Source organism: Juglans regia, chromosome 10, assembly GCF_001411555.2.
Source record: "Juglans regia cultivar Chandler chromosome 10, Walnut 2.0, whole genome shotgun sequence".
NCBI classification, from domain to species: domain Eukaryota; kingdom Viridiplantae; phylum Streptophyta; class Magnoliopsida; order Fagales; family Juglandaceae; genus Juglans; species Juglans regia.
The window spans coordinates 15,717,819-15,738,933 of NC_049910.1; the positions used below are offsets into that span (position 1 = coordinate 15,717,819).

At 38.9% G+C, this 21,115-nt stretch overlaps 1 protein-coding gene across 1 annotated transcript in view; it reads right to left on the reverse strand.

Moving 5' to 3' along the window:
- Nucleotides 1-508: 508 nt before the first annotated feature.
- Nucleotides 509-21,115, reverse strand: part of LOC109008001 (26S proteasome non-ATPase regulatory subunit 2 homolog A) — a 35,251-nt gene continuing 14,644 nt past the window's right edge. The window contains exons 12-25 of the mRNA XM_018987926.2: nucleotides 7,904-8,062; nucleotides 5,892-5,999; nucleotides 5,717-5,821; nucleotides 5,495-5,635; nucleotides 5,305-5,409; nucleotides 4,832-5,053; nucleotides 4,508-4,621; nucleotides 3,969-4,184; nucleotides 3,498-3,557; nucleotides 3,241-3,354; nucleotides 3,046-3,131; nucleotides 2,723-2,831; nucleotides 1,053-1,231; nucleotides 509-927 (exon numbers count right to left, since the gene is read on the reverse strand). Of these exons, the coding sequence (XP_018843471.2) occupies nucleotides 852-927; nucleotides 1,053-1,231; nucleotides 2,723-2,831; nucleotides 3,046-3,131; nucleotides 3,241-3,354; nucleotides 3,498-3,557; nucleotides 3,969-4,184; nucleotides 4,508-4,621; nucleotides 4,832-5,053; nucleotides 5,305-5,409; nucleotides 5,495-5,635; nucleotides 5,717-5,821; nucleotides 5,892-5,999; nucleotides 7,904-8,062 (1,794 nt within the window). The 3' untranslated portion in view covers nucleotides 509-851. The remainder of the gene's footprint in view (nucleotides 928-1,052; nucleotides 1,232-2,722; nucleotides 2,832-3,045; nucleotides 3,132-3,240; nucleotides 3,355-3,497; nucleotides 3,558-3,968; nucleotides 4,185-4,507; nucleotides 4,622-4,831; nucleotides 5,054-5,304; nucleotides 5,410-5,494; nucleotides 5,636-5,716; nucleotides 5,822-5,891; nucleotides 6,000-7,903; nucleotides 8,063-21,115) is intronic.

The window sequence follows — 21,115 nt, forward strand, 5'->3', positions numbered from 1 at the left end:
GATATATATATATATATATATATATATATTGTTGGAGTTATTTGTATTTGCTACATTCAATTTTCATTTACTTTAATATAGTAATTTATGAATTGCTTCAGCCTGATTCCATGTAATTTTATGATTTGATCGATCCTACACCTACTAGAAGGGGAGGTGTCGTATTAAGTGTTTATATTCAAATAAGGGGCTTAATGACGAAATGATTAGACTGTTGGCATTAACAGCCTAAGAATTAATTGTATGTTGTATGGAACTGAAGTTTAAGCTATAACTCAAATTCGAATTGAGGGAGCACCAGCAACTTCCCGTCATCCAAGCCCTTCCTATCCGATTCCAGCAGCTACTATATATAATCACGTCTAGGTAGAGAAGTCATCCCCTGTTTCCCCTTCCTACCCTTTTCACATAGAAGGGAAAAATAAAGAGAGATAATATTTACAGTTATAGAGTGAGTAATCGCCACACATTCCTTTTGAAAAAAGTAAATAAATATGAAGTCACGAGAAGCACATGCACCCCAAATGGCCCAACGGTTCCATTAACTTTGATCTTAAGTAAATGAACAAGGAAGGCCATACGTATCTCAATTCACTTGGAAACCTGCTGACCTGCTGAGAGATTATCTTCTAACTGTCTTAACATTCAGAATTGCTCGGGAAAAAGAGGGGGTCAAAATGAAATGAAAAGAACTTTTAAAAAGTAAAAAAATAAAAAACGTCAATTATCGACAGCATTTTTGTATATAAATATATATATATCATACAGAATAAAAGAGGATGCGCCTCAATTTTACCAATAAATCTGGTTATCAAATCTTCTCAGATCTCATGCACTTGTCCAAACCAACTCTAATGCTCTTCTCTGTAGTTTGGGTTCTCTTTTAAGATTACAAAGCCTTCAAGAATGGGCGACAGTGGTATATATCTACAAAAAACAAAAAGTGTTTTTAACTGTTAGTACGCAATTTGAATAGCAGAAAGGTTATAGAGCCACCTTCTTTCTTCTTTTACATATGAAAATCCCGAAGCCACTTTGAAAGGGTTGCTTACTTCTCAGTAGCCAGTTCTGCTCTATCACCAGCAGCCAAAAGAACAGGGGTTGAGTGTGTCTGGAAACCAGTTATTGTCTTGGGACGACCTGCCTGGCCAACGACATCGATGGCTTGGCCCACCCGAACAGGTACAGAAAGAGTTTTGAGATTCTCATCCACAGTCAACAACATTCTTGGCTGTCACAGCATATGAATAATTATCCATGACAAAAACTACAAAATTCTTTTTATAAGAGAGAAACTAATAAATTACTGGCTGACACCTATAACCTATATAATTTCTAAAGCAAAAGAATTGCTCCTATTGAGCCATATCATCCTATTTTTCTGATAATTTTGAAATCTTAATTCATTTTAAACATTTAATACATCTCAACTTTTCAGCTTCACATCATCCTATTCCTTCTATAATTTTAAAATATAAAACAATGTTAAACATTAAACTAAAAAAAGAAAAACAAAGCTTAAAATTCTCCCAACCTTTAGGTTGTCTCAATTTCTAATTCTAAAAAATAGCTCTTACCCTTTTAGTTCTTAAAAAAAGCAATATACTCTTTCCAAAACCACCTCCTTGAAGGCTTCACCAACAACATTTTAATGGATTGTTTTATTTCCAACTTTTAAGGCCTCGTTTGTTTTCGCAGATAAGATGAGATGAGTTGAGATTAAGTTAAAAAGTTGAATAAAATATTGTTGAAATATATATTTTTAATATTATTTTTGTTTTGAGATTTAGAAAAATTGAATTGTTTATTTTATTTTGTGTGAGAATTTGGAAAAGTTGTAATGATTAGATGAAATGAGATGAGATGAACTGAGCTGTGAAAACAAACGAGGCCTAAGTTGAAGAGGGAAAGCTTCTTTTCAACAATTATTTTTCTGATATATTAATTTTAACCCTCTTTGTCCATCTTTGCCCAAAAGAAAAAAATAAATGAATAAATTTTCTCAATCCTTCGGTCTTCTCTCTGTCCAAATTCACTTCCTTCAAAATTTTAACCACATTTTAGTGATACTTTTATTACAAGTTTCTATTTCAATTTTTTTTTTTATATAAGTTGGGTAAAGATTTCATTTTTCTCCATTTGATTTAATTCTGAGTCTTATTTGGTCAAAATTTAAGTCCCTTTGGTCATTGGTGCTTTGTTTCAATAATAGTCCATTTCCTCGATAATCTAGGATCAAGGATTTGCAATGCTTTCCTAAACCCCCTCCCTCCGGTGGGGGTTTCTTCACTATGATTCCTAGGTTTAGACTACACTGTAAAAGTAGAAATCTCAATATTTAGTAAATTTCAATTGCTTGGCCTTAAAAGTTTTGGCATCTATGAACATTCGAGAGTTTACAAGCCAATAAACAATTAGCCAATGTTGCTATGTTGGCTTTATTATTCCTTTTCAATCTTGATTCTTTCTCATGTTTTTTTCACGAGGTTAAATCTTGATTTTCCTGGCGAGTTCTACCTGTTCCTTCTTATGTTCAATTTCGTACAACCTACATCCACAAACAACCTTTTGTGTCTGGAAATATGGAATGAATAGTCACCACACGAGAAAATTACATTATAGAATCAGTTCTATTCTCATGCATTGCACTACTCTATGACTAATTTAAAATAAAAGGCGTCCACCAAATTGAAGAAAAAGAGGAAGCACAACTAGAACCAACCTGCATCGCCAAAACAATGTAGTAGAGGACATAATGATATTTTCCCAAGATGATGGCTTTCATATCAAGGCATGCATGCAGCATGGTTATTATTCCAGCGAGTGCCGTCCTGTCAGATGAGAAGAAATTATTTATACCTGTAATGGAACAAAAGGCTAGGGAAATCGGAAATAATTTAAATATCTACTGGGTCTATCCACCCTCTGCCTTAATTGATAATTTAAATAATTTAAATATCCACCCTCTGCCCTAATTGACTAACAGAAGTGAAGGTAAGATATTTAAAATGAATTGCAAGGTTTCCCAGTAGAAGGATTACTTACGGGGATAGCAGGAACCGTTCAGAATGATATGGATTGAGAGTCAATAAGCCCTTCCCTAAATGTACAAGACCTTGAGCAATTCGAACCTGCAAAATTAGCAAGTGTACCAATCATTCTCAATGCCATCGAATAATGTAGGGAAAAGTAACCAAAGAATCATAAAAACAAAAAAAAAAACAAAAACAAAAACATTACACAGAAAAGAAGGCTGGCATCTTTGTAGTAATAGCTTGAAAGATTGCGAAGCATGCCAGCTATTCTAGCATTGTTGGTTCCTGCACCTATTAAACCTAAGGAGATTACAGCAGCCTGTGGCATCCAAATAAATATTTTTTTTTTTATCAGCAGCATCCAAATAAATATATTAGCCTCAAACATTAACCGGAAAAATAACAATTTAAATAGATTAATAAATAGCTCTAATGACCAATTAACTAGTTCAAGGATATTACCATTGCTACTTCAGAATCTGTATCATGGCTAAGTCTGCTTAATGTATCCATAACATTGACCTGACCAGACAAACCAATCAACAAATTGGTAAGCAACTAAAAATCATGAAATAAGACTTATCTTCAGCAGCAAGCCAATTCAGCGCAATATGAGATCACTGACTACACTTAACGAAAGCGTTTAAAAGAGATTCAAACAGCTAGCACATATCAAAGTCATATTTCCTTGAAGTTGATGAATAGTAGATCACAAACTTAAGCCAGAAAGAAAGCATTTTAATAGCCAGTTATACATAGTCAAACCAGTTAACTGGACTGATGAGTATGCTTCAGTGAGTAAGCTTTTTTATTCACACAAACAGCTATTAAGTTATCCCATTCTGAAGGGACAATGCAAAACACCTCCGCTGTAGAAGAGGACTCAGTTGACCAGACCGAAGGGTAATCAGCTGGAGCTAAAAGCATAAATACCTTAGGGTTTGATATGCAAAGGAGCCCAAGAGCCAAAGGAACAGCACGACGGATGTTCTGCTCGCCATATTGTAAAAGATGCTCTAATGAACGAATTGCCATCTCAATCCCTAATTCTTCAGCCATTGCTACCATAGCGATTCCGAGCACAGCAGGACCCTGGTGGGTTTCAGCCTTGTCAAGATGTTGTGAGCAATGACCCAGAAGGTTTTGAACCTTTAAAAAAGAAACAAGAATCAGTTACATCGTGCATGTAAGAGAAACTCATATATTATATAATTGAAAAAGGAAAAGAGCAGTGCTAGGCTGCTGCCCAGCATTGACCGCTGGGTGTGCCGCCTAGCAAAATTCATCTTCTATTTTTTTTTAATTTTTTTATTCATACTTTTTTATCATTTTAAAACATTTTAAAAAAATATCAATACACTAATAGTTACTTCCTTAACTATTAAGTAAAGAAAAATTAAAAAAAATTAAAATATATGGGGTGTCAAAGTAGTATTTTCCAAAGGAAAATTGTACACAGTACAACAGAATACCTTGAGAACATTCCCCGTTCCGGCATAGGCACATGAAAGTAGTGTCATGTCACAGTATTTTCTAATCTTTTCATTAAAGGTCTTAGAAACTTCAGCCGTTGCCTCCACACGTTCCTGTTAGACACCAAAGAATGATTGTAAATTTGTAAATAATCAGAATGCTAGAACTGTTAGTCCAATATTCTCACGTTGTATGGCATTTTCTACCACTGAAAAAGTTACCATGGGATAACAAAAAATATTCAAACAAAGCCATGATCTTAGATATATTAGAATATCACCAAGAATATGTAAATAAAAGCCTCTCAAGGGCTAGCAAGTTACCTGCTTTCCAAGGTATAGAAGACCAAGGCCAAGAGGCAAAAGTCGAGTAAGTGGCTCCCCCAACTCTGACTCACTTCGGTCCATCAGTGCAAATATAATTGCCTGAGCAACCTCTTCATTGCAGGAACCCACATATACCAAGCCCAAAGAGATTGCAGTGAACGCAATTACATCAAGGGGAGCTTTGGCATCATTGAGTATGGGAGCCAATTTACTGCGTATCTGTAAGAAGTGTAAATAAGTTACATTTCATTTGAAACACATTATAAATCAGATAACAACACCACTTTACTGTCCCAAAGTTTACAACTAACAACATCTTTCACCCAAAAAAAAGACAAAATAGTTTTCAACTAGTCATCATTTCATTAACCCATTACTATAACCATGCTTGCCGTGTCCAAACATATATATATATTTTTGGAGTATGCCATGTCCTAAAATATCTATTGATAAAAACCAAGCTACTTCACCTGCTCATTTTGGGAACCAGCATATGCAATGCCAAGGCCCATGATTGCACCAATTCGAATGGATGGATCTTCTTTATCTACGTAATCACCTAAAAGTGCCAGAGCCTGATAAAAGAAGTAGAGTAAAAAAGGAGATACAATTCAAGATCATGTGTTCTCTGTGCAAAGGAAGATATTTAATGGAACTCACAGGATCACAATCATTCTTGATACCACAATTCACAATCCCAACTCCTAATAATGCACCAGAAATAACATGGTTGTCACTTAGGTGGAAGTACTTGTCAATTTGGGCAAGTCCAGCGTCAACATCCCACAGTAAAATCATGCTCTGTTATGACAAGAGGAAATGAGAATCCAACTTACAGGTTAAGGAAGTAAGAAGAGATAAACTGGGCAGTAAAAGACATACAAGACTTGCTGCAGCACTAGTCTTTCCATGTTCTTTATTTTTGAAAAGCCAGTTGGCAGAAGAGCCACCACTAGAATTGTCTGATGGGACTGTCATTAACTTATCCTGCAACAAAAACAATCAATATCACAAAAATTCGCACCATATGTTATTTCTCAAGCCTATAGCACATTACCTGACCAAAGCCTGCATTTACAAAAGCATTAACAAAGGTGGCAGCAAGGTTCTGTCTAGCCGAGTCAACACTTGCACCAGCACTAGCACGGCCATCAAGCAAGTGTGCCTGAGAAAATACAAGAGAAAGCACATTATCAAAAGGGAACTCACATTTATCTTAACACATAATGAGCACCTAGAACATCTCTCTCTCTCTCTTCTTTTGCTCCTTTTCTTTTATATATACTAGGAGATGATGTCACATCAGGAGATGATGAAATGATGATATTAAAAGACTTGCAAATAGGATTTCTATGCAATTAGATATTAATAATAAATGAGTTTATTAAGAAAAAAAATTACATATGTAATGCGCAAGAAGGAACAAGGAGACCATCAAAACAAGAAATCTATTGTACACGGGCTATGCCTATTTCATTCTCATCAATAAATTTACTCTTACTTATCCAAAAAATAAATAAATCTATTGGCAGCAACCACTTCTAGATGGTGCCATAGCGTATTGGAAGAATCATAATTGACCAAAATACATCACCAGATACATAGAAGAACTACTCAATGAAGATGCTTTTTCAACAAGGTCTTCAAACAGAGAAATCACAGCAATCACCCACTAGCTTTCATCTTAACCTATAAGCAGACACCTGGTTTTCACTAAAATGTATGTGGACCTCTTAAAGAAAGAGCTCCACATAGCATGAGCTTCTTCATTTAATAACTAACCTTAACAGTATATCTCCAAATAGAACGATGATGCCATTCAAGATGAACTCAAGATGGAACTTTCAGCAACAGTTTAGTACTTTCTACAAGATTTCTTCGCCCAGAAAGAATTCCTTAGCAGATCATAAGCACTTTCGCCAAAATACACAAAGTACCATAAAAAACTAGGGCTGCAAACGGGCCGGTCCGGTCCGGTCCGGCGATGGACCGAAAATTTTCGATCCATTATTTTTCCGGACCGGACCGGACCGAACACCCAAAGGGACCGGACCAGACTGATCGGTCCAGTCGGTCCGCCCTCTTTTTTTTTTTTTAAATAATTAATAAAAAAATTTATTTAAAATACTAAATTAAATTAAGTGACTTATTAATGTGGATTATGTAATAAACTCAATAAAAAAATATTTTATATGGTCAATGATAATAAATTAGATGAAAATTATATTATTAATTTATATAATTACTATATAATTAACTAATTGATATTATATATTTATTAATTCATAGAATATTAACAAGTGTTAATAGTATATTTAAAATTTTATATTGTTAATAGTGATAGGTTAAATGAAGATATATATAAAATATTGTTAATTTATAGAATATTAACAAGTATTAATAATATATTTAAAAATTTATATTATTAATTGTACAATTATTATATATAAAATATATATAAATTTTTTTTTTTTTTTAATTTTTCATTCGGTCCGGTCCGGTCCGAAAAAACTGTGGACCGTGGACCGGACCGAATGATTTCGGTCCTCTAAAATATGGACCGGACCAGACCGGTCTAAGTCTCGGTCCGGTCCGGTCCGGACTGAAACGGTCGGTCCGATTGGTCCGACCGGACCGTTAATCACCCCTATAAAAAACCAGTGGAAATCACATGTGAGTATCAAAGTTTAATAATCCCACTTGATGGAATTCCTCTTTGAATAAAACACTAAGGGTGAGTTTGGATGTTAAAGTGAGTTGAGTTGAGTTGAGTTGAGATGATAAAATATTGTTAGAATATTATTGTTTATTATTATTATTATTTTGGAATTTGAAAAAGTTGAATTATTTATTATATTTTATATTAAAATTTAAAAAAATTGTAATGATAAATTGAGATGAATTGAGATGAGCTCAACTTCCAAACGAAGCCTAAAGAAACATTGCAAGAGTAGTTACATAAAAAATACATAAGCATAACCAGACTCTAGATAACCCAAGTAAAGACTATGAACTCAAGAAGAACCAAATTGTATCCAGCATTATTGATTATACAGATCAAGTCCAGACCTTATAGATATCTTCAGGAGATTTAGGTTCCATAACCTCAATATCACGAGCAAGTGTAAGATAACCTTCGCTTAACTTGGTGTTGTTTATTATATCCTGTAACGCCTCCCGATCATCATCATCTGCAGCCATCTCATCGTCTAGCTCAAATGTAATACCCTGCATCAAAGAACAACAACACGCAACAACTATAAGTGTAAAAATTTGACGTGTATGAGTAGCTAAATTGATGTCTTCCAAACAGAGGGCAGGCCAAAACAATGTTGGTAAAAGCAGGCTTGAACACCAAGAACGAAGCACTTACCACAAGTGAAGCCCATTATGTGCTTTTTTCGAGAGCTTAAATAACAAAAAGCACACTTCTATAGTTTTTTGAAGAAAAATATAAAAACATCAGTTTTAAGTATTCTGGACCATTTATTTGTGGTACAAATAAGAACATACAGTATTCTACACTATAAACAATATTGTTTTTTATAAGTGTAAGTATATTAATAAAAGAATAGGCAAAAGCCATGTTCAGTACAAAGATTGTCCTAGCTAAGTAGGAACATTGTAAATAAGGAAAGCATGAAAATCTTGGCCATTAAAGTTAACGGAAATGGCCCAAGTACAAAGAGTTCTAAAAAAGAAAGCATTTAGTTCCTCCATTGATCTTTCTTTGTCTTCAAAAGTCCGTTCATTATGCTCCTGCCATAAACACCACATGACACAAATAGGCAACATCTTCCATATAGCCTTGATCTGTAGGTTACCTCTTAGATCTGTCCAACTAGCCAACATCTCCACTACAGACTCGGGCATAACCCACCCCAAGCCTAGTCTTCTAAATACTTCATTCCAAATCCCTCGAGCTATATCACAATGTAGTAGAAGATGGTCCACAGATTCACCCTCGTTCCTGCACATGCAGCACCAATCTACGATGATCATCCCTCGTCTTCTCAAATTATCCGTTGTGAGTATCTTACCCAAAGAAGCCGTCCACACAAAAAACGCTTCTTTGAGGGGCGCCTTGTGTCTCCAAATCCTTTTCCAAGGGAATTGGGTTGGATGTTCTTGTAACAAAGATTTATAAAACGAGCAAACCGAGATTAAAACTTTTCCCGAATGTATCCACAACAACCTATCAGCTTGATGGTTACTGGTTTGAGTGAATATAAGAGGCTGACAAGGGCTGCAAAATTGTCAACTTCCCAATCATGTGCCGCCTGGCTAAAATTAATGTTCCATTGAATTTAATCACTATAACTTCCGCCACAAAGACATCATTGTTAGGGGTGTAAACTCAAATCGAAAAACCGGAAAACCGGACCGGACCGATTTTACCGGTTTTGAACCGATCCGGTCCGGAACCGGGAGTTTTTGGACCGGACTGAACTGGACTGGATCGGTTCATTAAAAAAAATACAAAATAATATTTTTATATATAAGTTTTATACAAAATATTTTATATATATTAAATATTAATATATATAAGTTTTATATATAATGTATAATTATAAATTTTTATGTGAAATTTTATATATAACATATATATTCATATATGAAATAATTTCTTATTATAATTTATAAATTATTACATAAAATGTTAATACTAAATCACTAAAAGTTTATAACTAATACTAATATATAACTTATAACTATACTAATAGTCTAATATTAATACTATTATATAGTCTAATATATTAATAAAAATATAAAACAGTTTTTTTTAAATCAATTTTTTTTTATAAACAAATTTTTAATGACAAATTGTGAAATTTACATTTTAAAAAAATCGAAAAACCGGACCAGACCGGAAACCGGTAAAACCGGAAGTACCGGTTTATGAGGGTAACCGGTGCGTAATCGGTTTTGAAAAATACAAAACCGGTACATACCGGTTCGGTCCTAGATTTTATCCAAAACCAGACCGGACTGGACCGGTTACACCCCTAATCATTGTCACTTGCCACCCTAAAAAGAACAGGAAATAGATCCTTTAAAGCCCCATTACCACTCCAAGTATCATACCAAAATTTGATCCTAGTCCCATCTCCAAGACAAAATCTTGTGTGCCTGGCAAAGACCCCCATCCTCTTCTTATATGTTTCCACAAACCCACACCATATGCCCCACTCACTTTATTGGTACACCATCCCCCCATAATTCTCAATATTTACTCTCAATCACCAGTTTCCATAAAGCCTCAGGTTCTTTATGGTATCTCCCCAACCATTTCCCAAGAAGTGCCCGATTAAAAATTCTCAAATTTCTAATGCCCAAACCACCAGAAGAGATAGGTCTGCATACTTTTTCCCACCTGACTAGGTGGAATTTAAACTCTTCCCCCAATCCTCCCCATAGGAAATCTTGATGTAGTTTCTCAATGCGAATTGCCACACTTGCTGGGATAGGGAACAAGGACAAAAAATATGTCGGTAAGTTAGATAATGTACTCTTTATCAAGGTAATCCTACCACCTTTTGACAAATACATTCTCTTCCATCCTGCTAATCGACGCTCTACTTTCTCAATCACTATATCCCATATAGGAGTCGCTCGCAAGGCGGCCCCCAATAGAAGACCAAGGTATGTCATAGGGAGTGAAGCAATCTTACACCCCAGAGTATTAGCCAACTGTCTTAGCCGCTGCACACCTCCAAGCACCATCTCTGATTTATCCAAGTTCACTTTCAACCCTGAAACCGCTTCAAAACAAAGAAGGGCCTTTAAAACACAGATCTGATTGTTATCTGCCTCACGAAAGATAAGAGTATCATCTGCAAACAATAAATGCGAAATATTAATAGATCCTCCACCCGGGGATCCTATCGAATAACCATTCAGACGCCCATTTGCAACCAGGGCTGAGGTCATTCTGCTCAAAGCCTCCATTACAATGACAAATAGTAATGGTGACAACGGATCTCCTTGTCTAAGGCCTCGTGTGCTATTAAAAAAACCTGTTGGACTTTCATTTATCAAAACTAAAAATTTTGCTGTAGATATACACCAACGGATCCATGATCTCCATCTTTTCCCAAAATACACCTCCTTAGGAGGTCTAGCAAGAATTCCCAATTTACATGGTCATACGCTTTTTCCATGTCTAGTTTGCATAAGACCCCAGTACTACCAACTTTCAGTCTACTGTCCAGACATTCATTTGCGATAAGGACAGCATCTAGGATCTGTCTATCCTTTACAAAGGCATTTTGAGGCTTTGAGATTATCTTTCCCACTACCTCACTAAGGGGATTTGCAAGTACCTTAGAAAGGATCTTGTAAACCCCATTTATCAGGCTAATGGGTCGGAACTCCCTGATTTCTTCAGCCCCAACCCTCTTTGGAATCAAAACAAGAAATGTGGCGTTTAGGCTTTTCTCGAATTGTCCAGCCTCATGAAACTCCTGGAACACCATCATGAGATCATCCTTTAATACCTCCCAGCAAGTTTGAAAAAAACCCATAGAAAACCCGTCAGGGCCCGGAGCCTTGTCTTTGGCCATCTTCCTCACCACTTCAAAAACCTCAACCTCCTCAAATGGCCTCTCCAAACGAATACCATCCATAGGCCCAATAGAGTCGAAAGCTAACCCATCAGGCTTCAGTCGCCAACCCTCCTGCTCAGTAAGTAGTTGTTCAAAGAACCCAACTACATGATCATTAATTCTCTACTCATCCTTACAATCTGCTCCATCTATCTTCAGCATCTCAATATTATTAGATCTTCTGTGAGAATTGGCCACCCTGTGAAAAAACTTAGTACATCTATCTCCTTCCTTCAACCATAACGCTCTCGACTTTTGCCGCCACGATATCTCTTCTAAAAGAATGATCCTCTCAAGATCTGCGACCAACTCTATTTTTTTAGTCATTTCATCCTGTGATAAGGACCTGGACTCTTGTATCCTTTCCATTTCAGTGATCTCCCTTGTCTTGGTTTTCTTTTGTTCCCCAATGTCCCCAAAAGACTGACTATTCCACAATTTTAAATCTTGTTTTAAAACTTTCAATTTCCCCGCCAACATAAAACTTGGAGTGCCCTGAAAATGATAAGATGACCACCACTGATTGACCCTATCAACAAAACCTTCCGTTTCCAGCCACATGTTTTCAAACTTAAAATACCTACGTCTTCTTTGAATCCCACCAGAATCCAACATTATTGCCCAATGATCCGAACATAACCTAGGCAATCTTTTTTGCCAAACCTTAGGGAAATGACTTTCCCACTCAGGGGAAATTAAGAATCTATCTAATCAAGACCATGTTTGATTATTAGCCCACGTACATAAACATCCTGTGTAACATCCCGATCCTATATCATTAGAGACAATTACACGGATATTTTATTAGGTTTGATAATTAGGTTATTATTATTATTGTTATTATTATTCTTAGCAGATTTTACATTTATTATATTTGTTATTATTATTATTAATTTAAGATTTTATTGTTATTAGGATAACTATTCTCATATTTTAAGTTCCACGTTTTCCCTCCTCTCCGTCCCGCACGTCTCCTCTCCTATGCATGCACGTCTCTTTCCTTAGGGTTTTATTTTTTTAGGGTGTTCTCTACCACCTATATATATGTTTATACGCTGGATCTTCTGCATGAAGAAAACCTCACGCCGCAGACCAGGAACCACTTCGAGCCTTGCCCAGCCCATGCTCAGCCCCGCTACCCGTAGTGCCGTCGATCTCATTAGACCAAAACAGAAACCAGCGCCGCACGGGTTGATCAGAAGGGCATGACTCTGTTTTACACTCACGGAACAGAGCAAGCCCATGCCATAGCACCGGTCACCTCTCTTCCACACCGAGCTACTTGTTTTGCCGGAAGCCACCATAAAATACGTCGGAACGTTATGCCGAACAGCCCAGAATTTACCGCCACTGCACTGTGACGTTCGGACCAGGAGAAAGCACTACCCAGCCATGCAATACCGTAGTATTAGCGCTGCTCCTCCCCTTGCAGCAACACCACCATCTCCCACGTTCCTCCGCGGCGACTCCATGCTGCTCAGAACACGCCGTTGCCACCACCAGCCACCTTAGAAGACACCGGACCATCCCCAGCCGCGAGGACACGCCGCAGCAGCCACGGACGTGAAGGCCGAAGCCTCTGTTTCGCTTCAACGGTAGCCACCTTGAGGAACGTCGAACCACCGACCAGTCACCACAGAAATTGCCGGACGCCCTTGTTCCGTCGCACCCACTCCCTTCCGGGAAGCCCACTGCCGTCGCCACCCTCCTCTCTCTCTCGGCGGTGTTTCAGCGTGGCAGAGCTCAGTACGTGCTCCTCCCTCTCTCTCGGTTGCACTGCCGCATGGTTCACTCCCTTCGGCGTCGCACCACCACAGACGAGCCCCCAGTCGCGCCGCCGTGACTCCTGCCAGCAACTCAGAACTGCCGCACGTCAGTCTCTCTCGGTGAGCCTTTGCGTCGCGCGTCTCTCTCTCCCGAGCTCTCTGTTTTTCTGCTGCAGAGTATATATATATACGTATTTTGCTTTAGGTTTCAGTTTACTAAGTGTTAGTAGATGATTACAAGTATGCCCTTTCTAATCTAGTATCTTGAAGCAGTGTTTTTTTAAGTATAATTATATTTATAACCTTATGTTTAAGTGTAGGTTAATTATGAATATTAATATGTCATTGTATTGAAGTTGAGTTTATTTTATTAAATAATTTATTAGTCATGAGCTCATTTTATATAAATAGTTAAAGAATTTGAAAGGGGATTTTAAATTAGATTTAATCTTATTTTAACAACGGTTTTAGTAATTTTATTGGGCTTACTGTTTTAAAGGTTAGTTTTTAATTAAATAAATATATTAGTTAAAGGTTCTTTTTAATAAATGTTTAAAGAATTGGAAATATGTTTTAAAGTATAATTTTAAGTCTAATATTTGAGTTAATATTTCTTTTGTCAATTTAGTAAGATTTTAATAAAATTTCTATGTTAAGAATTTATTGGAATTTATTAAGTTCTTATAAGATTTAATAATTATGTTGAGAAATGAAACTTAGTTTAAGAATTTAAGTTTTGTGAATTATTTTAAAGTAGCTCAAGTATTCTACTAAGTTTTAATATGTTATTAGTATTTTAAGTAATTTAAATACTATGAATTATTGATTTTAGTTTGACTATCTTTTAGAATTCCAAATTTAGTTAAGTAAAGTATTATCATTTATTTTAGTTCCAAACAATTTAGTGATAGTTATTTATTGAATATAGGTCTCAAGTTACGAAGTATTATTCAAGAAGAAACGCATCGAGGTAAGTAAATTTGATCATAAATTAGGATCATCACAGTTAGTTTATATGTATGTATTATTCAAGCCAGTTCTTCGATAGCCATTATTTATGAACCGCTCATGTCATATGCAAGCATGTCATCCAGCATAGCATACAATCATGTCATTCCGCATCATGTTTAAATTCAGAAATTATGATTTATGTATGTAATATATCATGCATCTCATGTGTATAAGACACGTAAGCCATCTTAATTTCAAGTGTAAGATAAGTTCAGATCAGTTAATAAGATGGCCATTCAGATGCATGGTACCAATGCAGTCCAGTTTCAGGGTGGTGTGCAAGCCACGAACTCAGTCGTGGTCCACCATAGTATGCTAGAATACTATCAGCAGTTCCCCTTGCTGCAGCGGGATGTGGGGCTGGTGCACAACCTTGCACACAGGGTTAAGTGTGTTGGCCAGTCAGATAAGTAAGATAAATCAGTCAGTTAATTCAGATAATTCAGTCATACATAGCATAAGCATTAACATGAACAGTCATGAATTTTAAGTTCAGCATGAAAGTTCTTATGAAAATTTTATGTTTATTACGTTTTCGTTATGATAGATTTCTTACTGAGTCATCGACTCATTTTAGTTTATTTTCATGTTTTTAATTATCCAGGTAAAGATGTTGATTACGAGCAGGCAGGCCAGGAGTAGAAGGAGCATTTTAGTTTTGTTCAGACTTTTTAAAATAAAATGTGTCTTTTATGACGAATTTATTCAGTTTATTCCTTAAATGTTTTTGGGAAGACATTTTTATTAGACCTTTTATTTCATAATAAATTACTTCAGTTTATTTTTAAATTATGAAATTAGAGAATCGCTTGCCGGATTTATTTTCATGAAAAAAATACGTGACACACCTAGCCTACGGGAAGGGGGTGTTACATCCTGCCATAGGTAGATCCACTAAATTCAACTCAAAAATACATTCCGAAAAATCAGACATAGCTGGGCGCAGTCTTCTATTACCGAAGCTCTCACTAGAGAATCTTGTAACATTGAAATCTCCACCAACACACCATGGAAGATCCCACCAATTGTATAGTCCAGCTAGTTCATCCCACAAAAGTCTACGATCAGTGTCTGAATTTGGACCATTAACCCTTGCGAATGCCCACAAAAATCCATCCGAGACGCTCTTAAACGAGCATGCTACCGAAAATGACCCAATAAACTCCTCCTTTTTCTCCACCACCCTTTGATCCCACATCACCAAAACACCTCCTGAGGCTCCATTAGCTGCCAAATGTACCCACTCCACATGTGTGCAGCTCCATAAACTTCTTACAATTCTTGTGGTGATAGCTTTCAACTTCGTCTCCTGTAAGCAAACAATGTCCGCCTTCCACCCTCTCAACAAGTTTCTTACTTGAAGCCGCTTACTCGGCACATTTAGACTGCGGACATTCCATGAAACTATTTTTGATTTCATTTGGGAAAGGCCAGCCCCTTTCCTTTAGTCCTTTCCCTACTAGAGCTACCTTCAGAGTTCATTGACCAAGTCAACCTCCTAAGCTCACGCTGTTTCTTGGATCCAATTTTCTTTTGTTGTTGATGGCCTGCTTCAATGGCCGTGAGTAATGCCATGAACTGCTCCTCGTAACCTTCACACTTCAAACCCACAATTTCCTGTATATCTTTTACTGTGTTAAAAACCCAATCTGAAGCATTCGACTGATCTGGGTAGAGACACTTCAAAGGGAAAGGATTTTGCATTTGAAATTCCGGTAGTTCCTCCATGTGCTCTTCTCCTAATACCAAACATACTTCCCCAATAGAGTTTTTTAACACCTGAATAAGCCTCTGGGAATTCTCCTCATCCGAAAGGAATAAGTCTTCACTGGCCGAATCCCCATTTTCACTGTCCCTCATAAAAACGACATCGTTAAACGGCTCAAAGGCGCTCGTCGGACCTTCACTACCTCCCCCACACACCGTCGACAGGTTCTGTGCACTCGGAGGAGGAGGAGGAAGTGTACTCGGTGGTGGTGGAAGATCCACTTCTAGGACTGTCGCATTCTGCTTCATCGCCTGCGTGTGCAACCCACCCTCCTGATTAACCAACACCTTCGTCGGCGACTTCTGAGGTTGTCGCGACGAGGATTCTGGCAAGTCCACCGCCTGATTGCGGCGCGGCGACATCTCCCTCGATGACGGCTGCCTTCCTCCCTTCGCAAAAACTGCCTTAGGCCTCCAGACATTTCGGGTCTTAGAATTGGGCCTCCATCTTTGTCCATGAGGGTCTCGGGCCTGTATTGGCCCATACTGGCCCACGCGAGAAGACGAGCCCTTTGTCTTCCCCTCCACCTTTCCTCCCCTTAAACGCCTCGTTTCATCAAACACCAAACCATCCCCGACAATACTCAACAACTTTGCCACTTCCCTCTACAAATTCCCCAATTGCCACTGCACATCCCTCACCATGCAGTGTACCTCCCGCATGTCTCTCTCATACTCTCTTTCCCAAAAGAAGCCCTGAGGTACTCGAGGCTCTTCTTCCCCGCCAGCCCCATTTCTTGGCGCAACGAAGGTCACCGTCGGCGTCAAAGCTTCTTTATATGATTTTAAAAGAGCCACATTCCCCCACTGCCTCCTCTGAACATCATCACCCTACCCAGCTCTCTTTCTAACCACCTGGATAGCCTCCCTCAACACCTCCCTCATTCTTCTCCATCCCCTTCCTCCCTCTTCTTCAGGAATAAAAATGAGACTACGGCGACCCCCTTCAACATACACCGCAACCTCCAAGAATCTGCCACGTTTATTGGAGCATCTCTGCTTAATGAAACTCCGGTAACCCTCCATTATTGACGAGTAATAATCTTTTTTAACACCCATCTCACTCTCCTCCAAAACTCTCTCAAGCCACTGCGCAGTGCTCAAACCCATCAACAACTCCTGCTTAAACCTCCTACCTCTCTTAGTGATACCTACGAGACCTTCTCTCATGACGGAAAAAATCTCTGATTCAATGACAAGCTCCCAAGAACTTCCCATACTAGTCATCGACAATGGAGTTAATAAAAACTAACCACCATCCTTGACGGCAACAGCAATGCAAATTTTTTACTTTTTTCTCCAGATGATACCAGTCTAAATTCCAACTGGACTACATGCTAATCACCATAAGGAACTACCACCATAGACGACCCAACACCAGAAGCAAGACACAAGAAAACCAAGAAAAGAAAAAAGTGTACGGAGAGAAAAGTAGAGATAGTCAAGTCTAACCAATAACATAGGTTGCCTTCCTCTAGAAACAAGAAAAATATAGGATTGTGCTTTTTGTTGCACCAGCATAGTCTAAACAATATAATGAGGAAAAAAATCACTTTTGCCTCTCTGAACTGCATAGCAGCACAACAATCAAACAATCTCTTGGACCCTCCCTCTGTGTGTGTGTGTGTGGGTGCGGCCATCTGTTGAGGTTCCTTTGTCTCCAAGATACCCATTCCTTTTTTTCCCAAGTGGAGAAGTATTATAAGCTTTGAATGGAAGCCCCGGTAAACGTCGGCACTAACTCTAACTGACCTAAGGTAGCAAAATTCCTTGGCTCCCCATTCCCAAAACTCATTCCGCCTCCCTTTTCTTTCAAGAAAATCATTCTCTTTCTTCCCTCCCATAGGCTTGATCGCACGCTATAGCTCCCTCAAGCCCATCCCTTCCATTTCCTTTGTTCTCTCCCTATTTGGTTACTGCAAAAATGATTACTTGAAATGGGGTACAGTTGCTAGAGCTGCTAGAGTTGAAGAAATATTCAACATAAGATCAAGAGTGAGGTCACCAAGGAGGGAAAAGAGTTCCAGTTTTAGTTCACAACATACTCCTAATTCCTAATGAAGGGGAGGGAGGCTTAATTTAGATGAAGTCGATGAGAAAGAAAACGAGGTTTACAAATCTTTTTTATGCCGAGGAATCCCAGAAATTGTGCATACACAACATGTCTTTTACCCAGTTTTTTATTTTTTATTTTTGTAAGTATGTCTTTTACCCAGTTAAACCTCGTACCTGTATAATGCATCCCATTACACAGATAAGGCAAATCATCGGCTTTCTCACCAATTGGGCGTGACCCCTAGAAATTGTTTGCACCCAAGGGTCCAAACTTTAGATCTAGGAGAAGCATACCACTAAGACAAAAGCCCTTACCAGTTGAGCCAACCCTAGGGTTTACGAGAATTACAAATCTTTTGATTACAATAACAATGATCCTATGCTTAATGATGAGGAACTAGTTCATTCTTTCAATACATTATGAGTAGTTACGAAGTAAGGGGTTGAGTAGGAATGTTATTATCGATCAAAAATGTTTTGAGTTTAAGAAGATAAATGCAAGGTGGTTGAGAATCACTAAGAGCAGCTGGCGTGCTGTGAAGTTTATCTCTTTGGACCAAAAATCTTTGGGTTGGTTGGCTGCCATGTGAAGGAAGGTGCAGTTTTTAAGGGGACTTCTGGTTTTCTTAGATCGCGTAGAAATGGAACTCAGGTTTTGGTTGTGCAGAGGCAGCCCAACTTGTTTGGGAATTTTTTATCCGTATCAGAGTTTGGTCAAGAGAAGCGGCGTGGCTTACTTGGAATACCGGAAGGGAGGAAAGGGGTGGGGTAGAGAAATTTTGGGGAACTATTGATGGAAGTAGCTGCAACCTCCTTTGTTTCGGGAAGAAATAACAGAGGGAGTCTGCCATGGCTACCTCTTCCTCCGACGCAGAGGCACCATGTCTTTCCTTCATACAGAGAAGCATTAGCACCGAAACCTACTGGGAGGTCAGGAATTATTTCCTCTTTGGTGATGGAGCAGTTCTGCGAAGATGATGGCAGGCGTGTGTCGGGGCTGGCATTTGGAAACTCTAATGCATGCGTTGGTGGAGATGGAGACGCAGAGGGTACATTGCAAACTAACATTTGTTTTATAAAACGGTGTGTTAAGGAAGGGATGCAGAGGGACTTCGGTGATGGATTGGGGCTTAAGGGAAAGCAAGTGGTTTCAAGTGGGCCTCATACACAGGCTGGGCAAGTGGCCCAGAGGTCTTGTACGCAGGTCCAACCGGCCCAGCAGTCCCATGGGCTTAAGTTTAAGAATGGGGCTTCAGTTGGGCCTCACCCATTACCCGTTCAAGTGGCCCAGAGGCCTAATAAGCAGGCCCGGCCCGTGTTGCCTGTATGGAGACGGAGGGATGCAAACAGTGACATCCCAACATCGTCGTCGTGCGGGCCTCAACCCTCAACGCCGACGATGGGTTAGGGATCAGTATCGATGACGGTGGGTCAGCCGGCAAGGTCTGGGGTATCGAAGGAGGTGTCGGCAAAGCCCAGAGATGCGAACTTGAGTTTTTAGAACGACACAATGACGACGACGATGGCACAGAAACCACCGTATGAGGCGTTCAGAGACTTCTATGTCTCTTTGGTATCGTTTGAAGGTTGGATGGTGTCGGCAGAGCCCATGGTATCAGAGGATGTGTCGGCAGAGCCCAGAGATGCGAACTTGAGTTTTTGCAATGCTGAGAACGACACGTTGACGACGGCCGTGGCACAGAAATCATCGTATGAGGTGATCGGAGATTTCTGTGTCTCTTTGGTACCGTTTGTCACGCCAGAACATGGTAAGGGGACTCTAATAGGCACGCCCTATTTGAAGATTAATGGTTTTGCTGGGGATTTAATGGGGGATTGCACTAGAAATGAATCTGAAGTTGAGATGAGGACTTCTGATAATTGTTTGGTATTCAGAGGTGAAGATGATTGTTCTAGAGGCTCAGGTGCAGGTTTGGACTTGCATTTGGCTTTGATTGATAAAGATTGTGTTGGGGAAGAGGGAGTTACTATAACCCCGCTATGTTCACTCCCTCCCAGCTCTAAACTTGAGAACTGTCCTTCAAACTGGGTTTTTAAAAAGGTGGAAGAATTACAGGCTATTTTTGGGGTGTCCTGCGAAGGCTATGAAGAACAATTTAAGGCCCTTGTTGTGGCTATTGAAGCTAATCGTTCAAAGTCAGCCTCTAAGCGGGATAGGGAACTTAGAAGGCTAACTTGCTTCATTAACCATGATGTGAAGGAAGGGAGTGGCGGAAGAGATAGATTGAAAGGGAGGGGCAATTTATGTTTACATGAAGCCTAAGATCATATCATGGAATGTGCAGGGGCTCAATGATCGCAATAAACGCCTCCGTATCAAATCATTATTGTGGATGTGAAAGGGTGATGTGGTGTGCTTTCAAGAAACAAAGTTGCAACTTATTGATAGAAGTATTGTGCGGAGCCTATGGGGATGCTCGTATGTGGGTTGGTTGAGGCGATTGAGGAGTGTATTGGAGTCTTACTTGGCCTTTGAGGGTGCCTCAGGCGGAGTGTTACTCATGTGGGATAAAAGATTGGTTGAGGCAATTGAGGAGTGTATTGGAGATTTCTTAGTAACGACTCTTTTCAAAAATGTTGTTGATGGATGGGAATGGGCTTTTGTAGGCACATATGGCCCTAATGTGGATAGGGATAGAAGAAGGTTGTGGGAGGAGTTGGCGGGCCTACATTTCGTTTGGGATGTGCCGTGGTGTATGGAGGGTGATTTTAACGTAACTCGCTTCCCTAGTGAGCGATCAGGGCATTATCAAAATTCTATGGCTATGAAGGAGTTTTCAGAGTTCATCTTTGATCTGGAACTTATGGATCTTCCATTGGTAGGGAGTGAGTATACTTGGTCAAATGGTCAGGTTTGGTCCAAATTGGATAGATTTCTTGTCTCTCCGTCATGGGAAGCTCACTTTCTGGAAGTCTATCAGAAACGGCTAGCTCAAGTCAGCTCAGATCATTTTCCTATTACTCTTAGAGTGTGGGGGTATGAACAGGGGTTGCCAGTCTTTTAAGTTTGAAAACATGTGGCTTTTAGTGGATGGATTTGTAGAGATGGTGCATGC